This window comes from Oncorhynchus keta, chromosome 35 (genome assembly GCF_023373465.1).
Source record: "Oncorhynchus keta strain PuntledgeMale-10-30-2019 chromosome 35, Oket_V2, whole genome shotgun sequence".
NCBI lineage: Eukaryota > Metazoa > Chordata > Actinopteri > Salmoniformes > Salmonidae > Oncorhynchus > Oncorhynchus keta.
The window spans coordinates 44,809,442-44,826,741 of record NC_068455.1 but is presented as its reverse complement, the minus strand read 5'-3'; the positions used below and the strand labels follow the sequence as shown (position 1 = coordinate 44,826,741).

General features: G+C 41.8%; 1 protein-coding gene across 1 annotated transcript in view; it reads left to right on the top strand.

Annotated features, from left to right (window-relative positions):
* Positions 1-13,402, top strand: part of si:ch211-266g18.6 (synaptotagmin-like protein 2) — a 49,155-nt gene extending 35,753 nt beyond the window's left edge. Inside the window, exons 11-15 of the mRNA XM_035752745.2 lie at positions 1,745-1,906; positions 2,516-2,594; positions 4,551-4,650; positions 10,338-10,543; positions 10,953-13,402. Coding sequence (XP_035608638.1) covers positions 1,745-1,906; positions 2,516-2,594; positions 4,551-4,650; positions 10,338-10,543; positions 10,953-11,092 — 687 coding nt within the window. The 3' untranslated portion in view covers positions 11,093-13,402. The remainder of the gene's footprint in view (positions 1-1,744; positions 1,907-2,515; positions 2,595-4,550; positions 4,651-10,337; positions 10,544-10,952) is intronic.
* The last annotated feature ends 3,898 nt before the right edge of the window (positions 13,403-17,300 follow it).

Here is a 17,300-nt window from a genome sequence, read left to right as displayed (position 1 = left end):
TCAACAAACTTAACGTGTGTAAATATTTGTATGACCATAACAAGATTCAACAACTGAGGCATAAACTGAACAAGTTCCACCGACATGTGACTAACATAAATGGAATAATGTATCCCTGAACAAAGGGGGGGGTCAAAAGTAACAGTCAGTATCTGGTGTGGCTGCATTATGTACTGCAGTGCATCTCCTCCTCATGGACTGCACCAAATTTGTCAGTTCTTGCTGTGAGATGTTAACCCACTATTCCACCAAGGCACCTGCAAGTCCCCAGACATTTCTGGGGGGAATGGCCCTAGCCCTCACCCTCCGATCCCAGATATGCTTAATGGTATTGAGATCTGGGCTCTTCGCTGGCCATGGCAGAACACTGACATTCCTGTATTGCAGGAAATCACGCACAGAATGAGCAGTACGGCTGGTGGCATTGTCATGCTGTAGGGTCATGTCAGGATGAGCCTGCAGGAAGGGTACCACATGAGGGAGGAGGATGTCTCCCCTGTAACGCACAGAGTTGAGATTGCCTGCAATGACAACAAGCTCAGTCCGATGATGCTATGACACACCTCCCCAGACCATGACGAACCCTGCACCTCCAAATCGATCCCGCTCCAGAGTACAGGCCTCAGTGTAACGCTCATTCCTTCGACGATAAATGCAAATCCGACCATCACCCCCGGTGAGACAAAACCCTGACTTTTTGCCAGTCCTATCTGGTCCTGCTACGGTGGGTCTGTGCCCATAGGCAACGTTGTTGCCGGTGCTGTCTGGTGAGGACCTGCCTTACAACAGACAGTCCAGCCTCTCTCAGCCTACAGTCTGAGCACTGATGAAGGGATTGTTCGTTCCTGGTGTAATTCACGGGCAGTTGTTGTGCCATCCTGTACCTGTCCCGCAGGTGTGATGTTCGGGTGTACCAATTCTGTGCAGGTGTTACGCATGGTCTGCCACCGCGAGGTCGATCAGCTGTCTGTCCTGTCTCCCTGTAGTGCTGTCTTCGGTGTCTTAGGTGTCTCACAGTACGGACATTGCAATTTGATGCCCTGGCCACATCTGCAGTCCTCATGCCTAAGGCACTTTCACGCAAATGGGCAGGGACCCTGGGCATCTTTCTTTTTGGTGTCTTTAGTGTCCAAAGTTTTCATAACTGTGACCTTAATTGCCTACCGTCTGTAAGCTGTTACAGGCTGACTGCACCACTCGCATCGCATTTTGATGGAAACGTCTCTGGTGTGGAAATACAGATTTTATGCGGATTTTAGAATATTAGCATGAAAATCTGAAACCAATAGCATGGAAACCTATCTAGTAACAGATCATTTTTATTTTCTTCTAATGCTGCATTCATAACAAGTGGGACACTTTGAAAATACTACGTGTAGCCTGGAAGCAACAGGTTTTGTGCGTTTACATGCTCTGAGCTAACGCAGATTGGCTAATGGCAAACAAGCTGTGTCAACCATAAACTCTTATAGTGTTAAAAAACCATGCAATAGATTTATTTTGATAAATAATGTTTTGTTGTTGCATTTAACTGTCAAATTCTGTTACCGAGATTATTTCCTTAGTAGTTGAGTTCATCATGTGCTAGAAGTCAGATCTCAGGGATGACGAGTTTCCCACTAGTAATTACGAGTTGGACGGGCTTTCAAGTGGATTATATCCTCGTATTTACGGATTTACAAGATGTTATGAACGTAGCTTATCCTCTTAACACTTAATCTTTTATTTCATTTTTTTTGTACAGTACAAGATGACGATGGATGATCTGAAAGGCAGGACACTGAACCTTTCTGTGTGGCACAATGACTCCAGAGGGAGAAATGTCTTTCTGGGGCAGGTAGACATTGACCTTAAGACCTGGGACTGGGGGCATGAGACCCTTACCTGGTACAACCTACAGCCCAAGGTAAATAGCATTTACTGTATAAAAGTTGTGCAATTTATACAGAAAGAAACACCACAAGGCAGCTTGGTACATTGCCTCCAAGGCGTTGAGGTCAATCCCATTTTAATGTAGTCTTTTCAGGTGGATTTGAAATGTAATTAATGACAAAATGCACCATTACTTTCAAAGAGGATTATTTTCAGTTAAATCTCAATTCACTTTCTGAATTTCCTGAAAAGCCTGCTTATTTGTCCCACCACTGACCTGAGCAGGTCTTTGGTAAGGAGGAGTTTCCTGGAAATAAACCACAACACAAATATTATTGTAGAACATGTGATAAAACCCAGCTGGACACCACCTCTCCCTCCCTGACCAACATTGGCCCTGATATGGAGATTAAATGCTATGTGCAGTAAGAGACCAGTTCATACTTTATTGGTCTCCAAGGGTAGATTAGTTTGTCAACCTGACAAATCCACAATAAGAACAAAAAAATATCACAAGGCATTAAGAACAACTATTGGATATAACGTACGTTTGTAAATGTTTTGGAAACAAGTATCAGTAAGAGCAACACTCAATTATAAATGCCTGTGTGTTAAGTTATCATCCACTTGTTTTTATTTGCAGAATCCTGGCGTTCAGGACTCTCCTGAATATCATGGACTGTTGACAGTAGCACTGAAATATATTCCTCCTGGCTCAACAGGTACTGATATGATATGCCGGTCTCTTTCGTGAATTGGATAGCATTATGATATGATAGAAAAAATGACAACTAATTCATGTTTAAATCACTTTAGTGATCCAAAACATTTAAAAAAGGTATATGTATACAGTACCAGTCAAAAGTTTGGACACACCTACTCATTCAAGGGTTTTTCTTTATTTTTAGTATTTTCTACATTGTAGAATAATAGTGAAGACATCCAAACTATTAAATAACACATATGTGATCAATTATTAACTGAAAATGTTAAACATATCAAAATATATTTGATATTTTAGAATATTCAAAGTAGCCAGCCTTTGCCTTGATGACAGCTTTGCACACTATTGGCCTTCTGTCAACCGACTTCACCTGGAATGCTTTTCCAACATTCTTGAAGGAGTTCCCACATATGCTGAGCATTTGTTGTCTACTTTTCCTTGTCTTTGCGGTCCAACTCATCCCAAACCATCTCAATTGGGTTGAGGGCGGGTGATTGTGGAGGCGAGGTCATCTGATACAGCACTCCATCAATCGCCTTCTTGGTCAAACCGGTCTAATGTCCATCACTCATGTTTCTTGGCCCAAGCAATCTCTTCTTCTTATTGGTGTCCTTTAGTAGTGGTTTCTTTGCAGCAGTTCGGCCATGAAGGCCTGATTTACGCAGTCTCCTCTGAACAGTTGATGTTGAGATGTGTATGTTACTTAAACTCTGTGAAGCATTTATTTGGGCTGCAATTTCTGAGGCTGGTAACTCTAACAAACTTATCCTCAGCAGCAGAGGTAACTCTGGGTCTTCCTTTCCTGTGGCGGTCCTCGTAAGAGCCAGTTTCATCATAGCGCTTGATGGTTTTTGCGACTGCACTTGAGGAAACTTTAAAAGTTCTGGAAATGTTATGGATTGACTGACCTGCATGTCAAAAAGTAATGATGGACTGTTGTTTCTATTTGCTTATTTGAGCTGTTCTTGTCATAATATGGACTTGGTCTTTTACAAAATAGGGCTATCTTCTGTATACCACCCCTACCTTGTCACAACACAAATGATTGGCTCAAACGTATTAAGGAAAGAAATTCCCCAAATTAACTTTTAACTAGGCAGACATGTTAATTGATATGCATTCCAGGTGACTACCTCATGAAGCTGGTTGAGAGAATGTGAAGTGTGGAAAGCTGTCATCAACCAAAGTGTAGCTATTTGATAAATCTCAAATATATTTTGATTTGTTTAACATGTTTGTTTACTTCAATGATTCCATGTGTGTCATTTCATAGTTTTGATGTCTTCACTATTATTCTACAATGTAGAAAATAGTACAAATAGAGAAAAACCTCTTTAATGAGTTGGTGTGTCCAAACTTTTGACTGGGACTGTATGTTTAACCTTTATTTTAGGCATGTCAACAACACATGTAGTGCACATTTTGCAGACCTCAATCAATTAGTGTCATAAAACAATTATACATTTTTCTTACTAAACCGCTTCCTCCCCTAGCGATTTCACAATCTACAAAAATACAATATCACACCTATCTCACAATCTACAATTATGGTGCCACTCTGCACACACAAGCTTGTTAGCTAGCTAGCGCAAAGGACATTCAAAGTTCCTTCATAGAAGCTGCTCCTCCTAGGTATAATTCTGTGGACCTAATTCACATGGCATAATGTGATGCCCAGCACTTCAAGCCTCCTTCTCAACCCGCTCTTACTGTCTCCCCACCCACAACATGTTAGTTACATCTTGCACCATAGGCTACACGTCATCAAAGGTTGATTTCACAGGTTAAATCGGAACAGTGGAACGAAACCAAACCGATTTTTTATTTTTTTTGGTTACAACCCCTGAAGAAGACTAGATTACTCAATAGTCATGTAGTACATATTTAAAGACGTGGGACACTGAATTAGCTCTCTGATCATCACTATTGGATATTGTGCCTCTTCTTCTTGCAGGTGTTGACAAGATTAACTCAGGGGAAGTCCATGTGTGGCTGAAGGAGGCCAGAGAGCTGCGTAAGCTAAAGCCTCAGGGTGTCGACTCCTTTGTGAAGTGGTGAGTAGAAGACAGGTTTAATAGAATGGCGTCTGAGGCATGTATGGTAACATACACGAGTTCAGCGGGTGTAGCAAAATGCTCGTGTTTCTAGCTCTGACAGTGCAGTAATATCTAACAAGTAATATCTAACAATAACACAACATATACCCAATACACGCAAATCTAGTAAAGGAATAGAAATAAGAAAATAAAAATATACGGACAAGCGATGTCAGAGCGGCATTGAATGAGATACAGAATAGTATAGGATAACGCAATTTCATATGAGATGGGTAATGAAAGATATGTGGACATTATTAAATTGACTGGTGTTCCATTTATTAAAGTGGCCAGTGATTTAAAGTCTATGTATATACAGTTGAAAACAGAAGTTAACATACACTTTAGATTGGAGTCATTAAAACTAGTTTTTCAACCACTCCACAAATTTCTTGTTAATAAACTATAGTTTTGGCAAGTCGGTTAGGACATCTACTTTGTGCATGACACAAGTTATTTTTCCAACAATTGTTTACAGACAGATTATTTCACTTATAATTGACTGTATCACAATTCCAGTGGGTCAGAAGTTTACATACACTGAGATGACTGTGCCTTTAAACAGCTTGGAACATTGCAGAAAATTATGTCATGGCTTTAGAAGCTTCTGATAGGCTAATTGACATAATTTGAGTCAATTGGAGGTGTACCTGTGGATGTATTTCAACGCCTACCTTCAAACTCAGTGCCTCTGGTAAACATCATGGGAAAATCAAAAGAAATCAGCCAAAAACTCAGAAAACAATTGTAGTTCTCCACAAGGCTGGTTCATCCTTGGGAGCAATTTCCAAACTCCTGAAGGTACCATGCTCATCTCAACAATAGTACGCAAGTATAAACACCATGGGACCACGCAGCCGTCATACCGCTCAGGAAGGAGGTGCAGTCTGTCTCCTAGAGATGAACGTACTTTGGTGCGAAAACTGCAAATCAATCCCAGAACAACAGCAAAGGACCTTGTGAAGATGCTGGAGGAAACGGGTACTAAAGAATGTATATCCACAGTAAAACGAGTCCTATATCGACATAACCTGAAAGGCCGCTCAGCAAGGAAGAAGCCACTGCTCAAAAACCGCCATAAAAAAAGCCAGACTACAGTTTGCAACTGCACATGGCGACAAAGATAATACATTTTGGAGAAATGTCCTCTGGTCTGCTGAAACAAAAATAGAACTGTTTGGCCATAATGACCATCGTTATGTTTAGAGGAAAAAGGGGGCGACTTGCAACCCGAAGAACACCAACCTATCTGTGAAGCACGGGGGTGGCAGCATCATGTTGTGGGGGTGCTTTGCTGCAGGAGGGACTGGTGCACTTCAATGTGTCGGAGGAAACACCGTGCACCTGGCGACCTGGTTAGCGTGCACTGCGCACGGCCCGCCACAGGAGTCGCTAGTGTGCGATGAAACAAGGATATCCCTCCCGTCCAAACCCTCTCGAACCCGGACAACCTCCCGGTCGGCTGCAAGAGAGCCTGGGCGTTAACCCAGAGCCTCTGGTGGCACAGGTATCACTGCGATGCAGTGCCCTAGACCACTGCGCTGCCCGGGAGGCCCAACTGTATTTTATAATGTAAAAAAATTCTGGGCTAACAATTTTTTGAAATAATACATTAATAAAAAAACGAAATACTGCAGTTTCCTCAGAGCAAGAAGCGAGGCAGCCTGTCGGCGCCATTTTCACGACTCTCTATATTTTGTCTCAATTAATACTTTAAATGTATTTATTTTACCTTTTATTTTGACAGGGAGTCATGCTGAGACCAAGGGCACTTTTGGAGGCGAGCCCTGTAATTACAAAAATATACACATCAATACCAAAGTGAAATATAAACCAGAGATAGAAAACAAACACATTATTCAGTAAAAAGGTTCTCAATCAGCCATCTGAATTTACTCAATGGCATCCTGGATTAAATAGGCTAAATGATCAATGGGTGAGTGAATTATCTTCACTTTATGCCCTACAATTTGCAAACACTCTGATGTGACCATAATGTCAATACCACCAGGAGCTTGGTCTCTCTCTGCAACAGCATTTGTACCAATCTCAAACGCAAGTGGGCCTACACTTGATGTCATACTTCCAAAATATCAAACTTTTGAATGACTCTGCTCGTTTATTGACAATGGTGCTGGCTCCGCCAAGCCCTCACACATTAGGCAACAGGTACAGTGTTATGCGTTTATTGTTGGTCTCTGGTAATGTGCGACCAAACCCTGGGCCTGTAGATACCCTGCAATCTCTACCGACTCCCTATGATTTTCGAAAACAGAGCAGGTTTTGCCCTCTGTTAATCTCAGAAGTCTATTTCCAAAAATAGACATGATTAGAATATGGGGCAATATGACAAATGTAAAACTGGGTAATCAACAGAGCAGTTTTATTCATAAAACCTCCAGCAACCAAAACCACAAACAAATGGTTACAAAACCCATTGCGCACCAGAGAAAACGTGCACTTACAATAAACAATTCCGCACAAAGACATGGGGGAAAAAGAGGGTTAAATACACAACATATCACAAGGGAAATTGAGACCAGGTGTGTGACAAGACAAAACAAATGGAACATGAAAAGTGGATCGATGATGGCTAAAAGACCGGCGACGCTGAGCACCGTCCGCACCGTCCGAACAAAGAGAGGAACTGACTTGTGACAGTACCGTCCCCGAGGCAACGGCCTCTTGGACGACCCGGAGGGCGAGGAGCAGGGTGATCCGGACGGAGACAGTGGAACTCCTGCAGCATTGAAGGGTCCAACACGTCCTCGACTGGAAACCAGCACCTCTCGTCCGGACCACACCCCTACCACTCCACAAGGTACTGAAGGCCCCTCACCCGATGCCTTGAATCCAGTATGGATTGAACGGAGTATGCCGGGGCCCCCTCAATGTCCAGAGGGGGCAGAGGAACCTCCCGCACCTCAGACTCCAGGAGAGGAGACCAGCCACCACTGGCCTGAAGAGAGACGCATGGAACGAGGGGTTAATACGGTAATCGGGGGGAAGCTGTAACCTGTAACAAACGTCGCTCACTCTCCTCAGGACTTTAAATGGCCCCACAAACCGCAGGCCAAGCTTCCGGCAGGGCGGGCGTAGGGGCAGGCTTCAGGTCGAGAGCCAGACCCGGTCCCCCGGTGCGAACACCGCCTGCTCAATGTCCGCGTCCAGCTAGCACACCACCGGTGTTACCAGGCAGGAAGCCGGAAGTATGGGAGTATTATGCATGGGCTGCTCCTCTGTGTCATACAGCCGGGACAGTGCATCTGCTTTCACGTTCTGGGAGCCTGGTCTGTAGGACAGGGTGATAACAAAACGGGTGAAAAACATGGCCCACCTTGCCTGACGAGTGTTCAGTCTCCTCGCTGCCTGGATGTACTCCAGATTGTGCTGGTCAGTCCAGATGAGAAAAGGGTGTTTAGCCCCCTCAAGCCAATGTCTCCATGCCTTCAAGGCCTTGACGATAGCCAACAGCTCCCAGTCCCCCACATCATAGTTTCGCTCTGCCGGGCTGACCTTCTTTGAGAAGAAGGCACAGGGGAGGAGCTTCGGTGGCGTACCCGAGCGCTGAGAGAGCACAGCTCCTATCCCAGCCTCGGACGCATTCACCTCAACTATGAACGCCAAAGAGAGATCCGGATGGGCCAGCACGGGAGCCGAGGTAAACAGAGCCCTCAGGTGACCAAAAGCCCTGTCCGCCTCAGCCGACCACTGCAAATGTACCGGGCCCACCTTCAGCAGTGAGGCAATGGAAGCCGCTACCTGACCAAATCCCCGGATAAACCTCCGGTAGTAGTTGGCAAACCCTAAGAAACAAATGCACAGGATTGAAATAGTCTACAATCCATGCTTCATCTAGATATGTTAGTGCCAATAAATAAATGTAAAATATTGATGGGGGTTACAGAGGAGTGTAAATTATTATTTATTTTTTTAATTTTGTATTGTTGTATTTTAATTCTGTAATGTGTTGATTGTTGCTGCCTTCTTGGCCAGATTTCCCTTGAAAAAGACATTCTGGGTCTCAATGGGATTTTCCTTGTTAAAACCTCACTAGGGTATGGCCAACATCCAGTGAAATTGCAGAGCGCCGAATTCAAATACAGAAGTACCCTATATAAAAATTCAGAAAACATACAAGTATTTTTACATAGGCTTAAATATTAACTTCCCGTGAATCCAACAACGGTGTCAGATTTAAAAAATGTTTTACGGCGAAAGCATACCTTATGATTATTTGAGAACATCGCCCTGCAGACAAATCATTACAAACAGTAACCAGCCAAGTAGAAGAGTTACACAAGTCAGAAATAGAGATAAAATGAATCACTTACCTTTGATGATCTTCATATGGTTGCACTCAGAAGACAGTAATTTACTCAATAAATGTTTGTTTTGTTCGATAAAGTCTCTTTATATCCAAAAACCTCTGTTTTGTTTGTGCGTTTTCTTCATTAATCCACAGGCTCAAACGCAGTCACAACAGGCAGACAAAAAAATCCAAATTGTATCCGTAAAGTTCATAGAAACATGTCAAACAATGTTTATATTCAAGCCTCATGTTGTTTTTAGCCTAAATAATCTATAATATTTCAACCGGACAATAATGTTGTCAATATAAAAGGTAAACAAGAAAGGCACTCTCTCCGTCGCGTGCATGAAAAACCTCTGACACTGCAGGGTCCACTCATTCAGACTGCTCTTACTCCCTTATTTTTCAGAATACAAGCCTGAAACAAGTTGTAAAGACTGTTGACATCTAGTGGAAGGCTTAGGAACTGCAAATTTAGTCCTAAATCAATGGATACTGTAATGGCATTGAATAGAAAACTACAAAACAAAAATAAATCCTGAGTGGATTTTTCTCAGATTTTCTCCTGCCAAATCAGTTCTGTTATACTCAGACACTGTTTAAACAGTTTTGGAAACTTTAGAGTGTTTTCTATCCAAATCTACCATATGCATATGCTATCTTCTGGGCCTGAGTAGCAGGCAGTTTAATTTGGCACGCTTTTCATCCAAATTTCCAAATGCTGCCCCCTACCCTAGAGAAGTTAAATAAAGGTTTGAGATTATTCCAAGTGTAAGGTGTAAAAAAACAAAGCTCATTTACCTAATAGTAGAAAGCAGATCATTCAATCGACGTTCCTACCGGTCCTAGACGATGGAGATATCATCCATATGAATGCAGCTGCCACTTCACTAAAGCCATTAGATGCGATTTACCATAGTGTACTACGTTTTATTACGGGTGACAGGTTTAGTACACATCACTGCATTCTCCAAAAGAGCTGACCCCCTTTGATGTCACGTAGCTCCATTCATTGCTTACATTTGATTTATAAAGCTATTTTTCAAAAACAACCACTGTACCCAACATCATTGTTAACCTTTAGATGTATGAGTTACCATACCCGGTCTCAGGGATGGCTAACTCTCGGAAAGTCCTTCGGTCTCTACAGAGTTAGAAAGCGAGAGGCATTTTTTTCTCAGCTTCTTAATGAACTCATGTGTTATTTTTTTTATTATAGCTTATCATCTATCCAGATGCACAGATATTTGCAAGCACAGACACCATATGCTAAAGTCATTAGCGTAATTTTAATGTGCGATAGAAAACAAAATGATTGCATTGTCTACGTCAGTTACATGTTGCCTGACACAAGCAAGAAGAGTCGTCAGAAGACGCGGGTGGTGAAGAAGAGCCAAAAGCCTGTGTATAACCACGCCATGGTGTACGACGGTTTCCGTGCCGGAGAGGTCAGAGAGGCTTGCTGCGAGCTGACTGTGTGGGACCACAACAAACTCTCCAATCAGTTCCTGGGAGGGGTGCGCCTCAGTCTGGGCACAGGTGATTGTTAAACACCATTTTGTCATGATGCTACTTGTGCTTTACTCATGCTTGACAAATGTCTGTGATAGTAAGTTTGTAAATTTGTTACGAAAGGTAATCAACTTCCATGGCTGAAGCACTAAAAACATAGTTAACAACTGAAAAAATAAAGTATGAGATGCTACCATAGTTCGCCTTTGATTTCAGTATAGAAATGGTTCACTCAATATGTTGCAATGGCTTACTTCTGTAGCTCAGTTGGTAGAGCATGGCGCTTGTAACGCCAGGGTAGTGGGTTCGATTCCCGGGACCACCCATACGTAGAATGTATGCACACATGACTGTAAGTCGCTTTGGATAAAAGCGTCTGCTAAATGGCATATTATTTATTTATTTATAAATGCCTTACTTTTCTGTTTGATTCCAGGACAAAGCTATGGCAAAAACGTGGACTGGATGGAATCTGTCAATGAGGAAATTCAACTTTGGGAAAATATGCTATCAAGTCCAGATGCTTGGGTGGAGGGTGAGATCCCCCTTCGTTCCTCTATGACCCCGAGGAAGTAGAATAAATCAGTGCCGGGAGCGCCATGAGCAACACTTTTCAACTTTCTACCCTCTTCAACTGTACCCCATAATCTACATTCTAACTTTTCTGAATATATCAGGAGGATGAGGTTCGGTAAGAGGTAATTACTGCTCAGAACCTTTTTCTTGTGATAGAGAGTCTTGATTGTGATTAATCAAAGTATAAAGAATTAGAATTGCAATGCATATTTTTTTCAGTGTATTTTGTTATTCACTTAACTTAAACTTTACTTACAGTACCAGTCAAAAGTTTGGACACATCTACTCATTCCATGGTTTTTCTTAATGTTTACTATTTTCTACATTGTTGAATAATAGTGAAGACATCACAACTATGACATTTTTATTTTACCTTTATTTAACTAGGCAAGTCAGTTAAGAACAAATTCTTATTTACAGTGACGGCCTGTTCAGGGGCAAAACAACATATTTTTTCCTTGTCAGCTCAGGGATTCAATTTAGCAACCTTTCGGTTACTGGCCCAATGCTCTAACCACTAGGCTACCTGTCACCCCAAAACATAACACATATGCAATCATGTAGTAACCAAAAAAGTGTTCATATATTGAAGATTCCTCAAAGGAGCCACCCTTTGCCTTGATGACAGCTTTGTACACTCTTAGCATTCTCTCAACCAGCTTCATCTGGAATGCTTTTCCAACAGTCTTGAAGGAGTTCTCACATATGCTGAGCACTTGTTGGCTGCTTTTCCTTCACTCTGCAGTCCAACTCATCCCAAACCATCTCAACTGGGTTGAGGTTGGGTGATTGTGGAGGCCAGGTCATCTGATGCAGCACTCCAGCAGTCTCCTTCTTGGTCAAATAGCCATTACACAGCCTGGAGGTGTGTTGGGTCCTTGTCCTGATGAAAAACAAATGATAGTGGGACTAAGTGCAAACTATATGGGATAGCGTATCGCTGCAGAATGCTGTGGTAGCCTTGCATGTTGTGTGCCTTGAATTCTAAATGAATCACAGACGGTGTCACCAGCAAAGCACCCCTTCACCATCACACCTCTTCCATGCTTTTGGGTGGGAACCACACATACAGAGATCAACCGATCACCTTCTCTGCAGCTCACATAAACACTGCAGTTGGAACCAAAAATCTCTAATATGGACTCATCAGACCAAACGACAGATTTCCACCGGTCTAATGTCCATTGCTTGTGTTACTTGACCCAAGCAAGTCTCTTCTTGTTATTGGTGTCCTTTAGTAGTGGTTTCTTTACCGAAATTAGTCTATGAAGGCCTGATTCACGAAGTCTCCTCTGAACAGTTGATGTTGAGATGTGTCTGTTACTTGAGATGTTACTGTTACTGTTACTTTATTTGGACTGCAATTTCTGAGGCTGGTAATTGTAATGAACTTTTCCTCTGCAGCAGAGGTAACTCTGGGTCTTCCTTTCCTGTGGCGGTCCTCATGAGAGACAGGTTCGTCATAGCGCTTGATGGGTTTTGCGAGTGCATTTGAAGAAATGTTCCATATTGAATGACCTTCATGTGTTAAAGTAATGAGGGACTGTCTTTTCTCTTTGCTTATTTGAGCTGTTCTTGCCATAATATGGACTTGGTCTTTTACCTAATAGACGTATCGTCTGTATACCACCCCTACCTTGTCACAACACAACTGATTGGCTCAAACGCATTTAGAAGGAAAGAAATACCACATATTAACCTTTAACAAGGCAGGCCTGTTAATTGAAATAAATTCCAGATGACTACCTCATGAAGCTGGTTAAGAGAATGCCAAGAATGTGCCAAGCTGTCATCAAGGCAAAGGGTGGCTATTTTGAAGAATCTTAAATCTAAAATATATTTTGCTTTGATAAACACTTTTTTGGTTACTACATGAATCCATATGTTATTTCATAGTTTCAATGTCTTCAATATTATTCTACAATGTAGAAAATAAAGAAAAACCCTTGAATAAGTAGTTCTGTCCAAACTTTTATCTGGTACTGTATATCTTGTCATTTCCCAGGGAGTGTGTGTTTTCAAATTATGTAAATCGTCAGGGGAATTGCAAGATTGTTATAATGCTTTTATTGCATTATAATGGTTGATTTATTCGACAGAATAGAGTATTCTGTTAATTATTCTGTGTGTGTTCTGCTGAGGATGGACCTCTGAGATAACACGGACAGGGGCGATTTACGATGTCTTTGGGTGATCAAACCTAAAGATCATTCCAGAGTTAATGTCTCTGCTCTATAACCGTACAAGGGAGAGATGGTTCTAGTCTAACCACCACAAAGTGTAAAAATAAAGTTATGTTTGTAAAATGGTCACCGGCTTTATTTACCTTTTTTGTACGGTACTGCATAATACATTATTGTTAAAATCTAGTGCTGACTGACCTAATGTGGGACAAGGGCAGAATTGTGCTGACTTTACACGGAACATTGCGAGACAGAATCTGGGACCAGGATGACATTGTTTCACAGGATGAAAGAAAGGTAAATTGTATAACAAAGCAAGCACTCTATCATGTAGTAAGTGTCTTCCTTTATGTGCAATCAGTTAATGCATTACCCTGTTTATCTCTCAATACCACAAGAATGATTGATGCAAGTGAAGTTTGGTCTAGTGCTGTAGGTTGGTTATCTTGGAATTCAGCATGTCACGGTCTTCCTCCTCTTCATCTGAAGAGGAGAGGCGAGAAGGATCGGAGGACCAAAATGTGGCGTGGTATGTGTTCATGATGAATATTTAATTAAAGAAAGTACTCAACACTGAATACAAAAACAATAAACAAATAATGACCGTGAAGCTATCATAAGGACTGTGCTGACACAAGCAACTACCATAGACAATCACCCACAAACAAACAGTGAAACCCAGGCTACCTAAGTATGATTCTCAATCAGAGACAACTAATGACACCTGCCTCTGATTGAGAACCATACTAGGCCGAAACATAGAAATCCCAATATCATAGAAAAACAAACAGACTGCCCACCCCAACTCACGCCCTGACCATACTAAATAATGACAAAAACAACAGAAATAAAGATCAGAACGTGACACAGCAGGTAATAATTCTTCAAGTCATTACATAATGTATTGAGTGTATTTTACAATTCTGGGGTTCATTTGACTAATGGTGTATATTAATATTTCAGCGTTAGTGTATTGGTTTATGGCAGCCATCTTTGATTATTTGAATCTTTTTTTAATCTGTTTGTGTAAATGATTTAAATCTCAGTTGGTACACTCAACATTGGCATTCCAAAATACTTCAAAACACATTCACAGCTGTAATACGCTGAAAGATCAACTTGTACCAAAATGATACGAAGAGAAGAGTATGGAGAAGGGAAGGAACCGATCGTGATCCGAAGCATACCACCTCATCTGTGAAGCATAACTTGGGCATGTATGGCCAATGGACCTGGTTCCCTTGTATTTATTGATGATATGAATTCAGAAGTGTTTAGGTCTATATTATCTGCTCAGATTCAGCCAAATGCTTCATAAATAATTGGATGGTGCTTCACAGTGCAGATGGACAATGACCTGAGCATACTGTAAAAGCAACCCAATACTTTTTTAAGTCAAAGAAGTGGAATGTTCTGCAATAGCCAAGTCAATCACCTGACCTGAATCCACTTGAGAATGCATTTCACTTGCTGAAGGCGAACCTGAAGGTACAATACCACAAGAACAAGCAGGAACTGAAGACAGCTGCAGTAAAGGCCTGGCAGAGCATCACCAGGGAAGAAACCCAGCATATGGTTGAATGTCACCATGTAGCAAAAAAAAATGCTCCATTGTCAAATTCATGTTTGTGTCAGTTATTTCAGTTTTGCTCACAGGATTGTGTTGTTAGTGTTAGCAAATTATGTTATTCTTCAATAACACAAACTCCAAAGAGAATCGGGGGAGAAAATAGGTTTATTCAGAGAGGACAAATCAAGATGTTATGCTGGGAGTCAGATGTTCAGTCTCCCTGTCCTAAGCTTTTCCCCCAGAATAAAGGAACAGGATGCAATTTATAACCCCTCCACCCTAGCCTGGGGTTGACCAATCAGAAGTCCTTGCCACATGGCCAAATAACAAGTATCTCACTCCAGACTCATTGTACAGACCAATGAAAATGTGGCCCACGTAGAACACGTTGCTCTGAGTTCAGGAGTGACATTCCACATATTCTAACAGATGTTGAACTGAAACCCAACTCCTATTACCATTCCATATTGACCATTAGTACTCTCACTTTTAGTTTAGTCCTCTCAAACTCTCATACTCTGCGTTGTGTAGTTATCTTCAAAATGTTCATACATTGGTGTCTGCCTCCATTTCAGAAAAGCCTGCCTTTGGGGGAGGGACAGGGCCAGAGCACGAAGCACTGCCCCACACAAGTTGTAGTCTTCCAGAGACTGGAAAAATGTTTCAGCTTATATATTTAGCAATGAATCCACTGGTAGGAGCATTGCTGAAAGAAGTCCAATGTCTCTAACAAGGACAACCATATCTTCACGCACAAAAATGTATAATGCGAACAATATCACATAGAGCCTTCACGAAATGCCACAAATAGGACAAAATGTATGTTCAGCTCTCACAATACACCGGAAGCCGTCAGCGAGCATCGCCCAGACCTGACTTCCCCCTGGGAAATTATGTATGAAACATATCTGACTGACATAGAAATGGCTCTGGGCATGATGAAAACAAGCCCAGATTCACCCAGGGTGAAAGTCCCTTTTAATTAAGACTTTATCAATGACCAAAGGCTGAATCACAACCGGCTGTGAGGTGGCGCACAATTGGCCCAGCGGAGGTAGGCCGTCAATGTAAATAATAATCTTTCTTAACTGACTTGCCAGGTTAAATAAATAAAGAGCAGGGGTAGTATAGTGACTTGTAACATCAATGCAACATCCGTCTGCTCTAGGCACTGGTGGAGCCAAAGCGAGGGCATCCATCTATTCAATTGACTTTTCATGTTCAGTTGGCCTAGCTACATTTCTTTTACATTCCACCTTGACATCCAATTAATTGATTTATTTTGATATAATTGCCCAACGAAAAGCTGGGAATAATGATTTGAAGGTGCATAATTGTGCGCTTGGCGCACATAGCCTGCTTGTTTGTTTCTCTCTTTTGTAAACATGTTTTTAACGGAAGGCAGAGATAGCAACAGAAATAAAAGTACTGTGTGCTTACAATTTCAGCATCTTGAGCTGTATGACATCTGATCTCTCCCAGTCTTTTTTTCACATATGGTTCCATTTAAATGGTTCCGGCCCACTTAGACCTTTATAGCCTATCAGCTGGGGAGCGTTCAAAAATAATTGTCCAGATCATAGCAATCATCACGTTGTTTTGTTCACTTGTCAATGTTACTTAAACAAATAGACCATGGCTATAACCTAAACCAAATAAGTGGTTGTCATTTAGGCTACACAGCCAATAGTCATTAAAGTGTTATTCATTTAGACAGATTGCCTGAGTGGTGCTGTGATTATCTTTTGAATAGGCATGTGAGAGAATATATTAACAGCACCTACCTTTGTCTTTTGTGTCTTTGATGTGGTGGGGTTTAATAGTCCATAGTTTATTAATTCCAGTAGCCTAAACAGTTCAATAGTCCAGTGCCCCTTCTGTTGGACATTGTCTGTTGAGAGGCTGTCCTGTAGTCTATACATTTCGTTCATTGCCATTTCCAACATTCTCCAGGAATCGGGTAGCTTCCATTGCTGATTTCAGTGTGATATCTCCTTCCATTTGACCCGTAGTGGTACGGGGTACACCAAAGAGAATGGGATAAGTTTTTCCGCCAATTTTATTCTTTATGGGGTCGAATTCTCTGCGTTTCATGTAGAGGTCCCTGCTCAAGTCAGCGTTGATGTAGATCCGATGGTACTCATACATCAAAATGTCAGACTCCCCGACTCTTTGGCTTGGATGGCCAGTCGTAGAAATGATTTGTCCCTATAGTTAAGGAACTTAAAATAATAATAATTATATCCAAAACATTATACTTGCAGCGAAGCAGCTCAACAACTACACCATACCAGTCATCCAACACATAGAAGCATCCAGGGTCAATGCCCGGCTCAAGGGCACATTGACAGATCTCCCATCAGTTCAAAAAAGGTGAACCCGAAACCTAAAAGATCCTCCCACAATTCCCCAATAGTTGTCCCTCAACCCCCGCACTTTGACTCCTGTGCCCCCG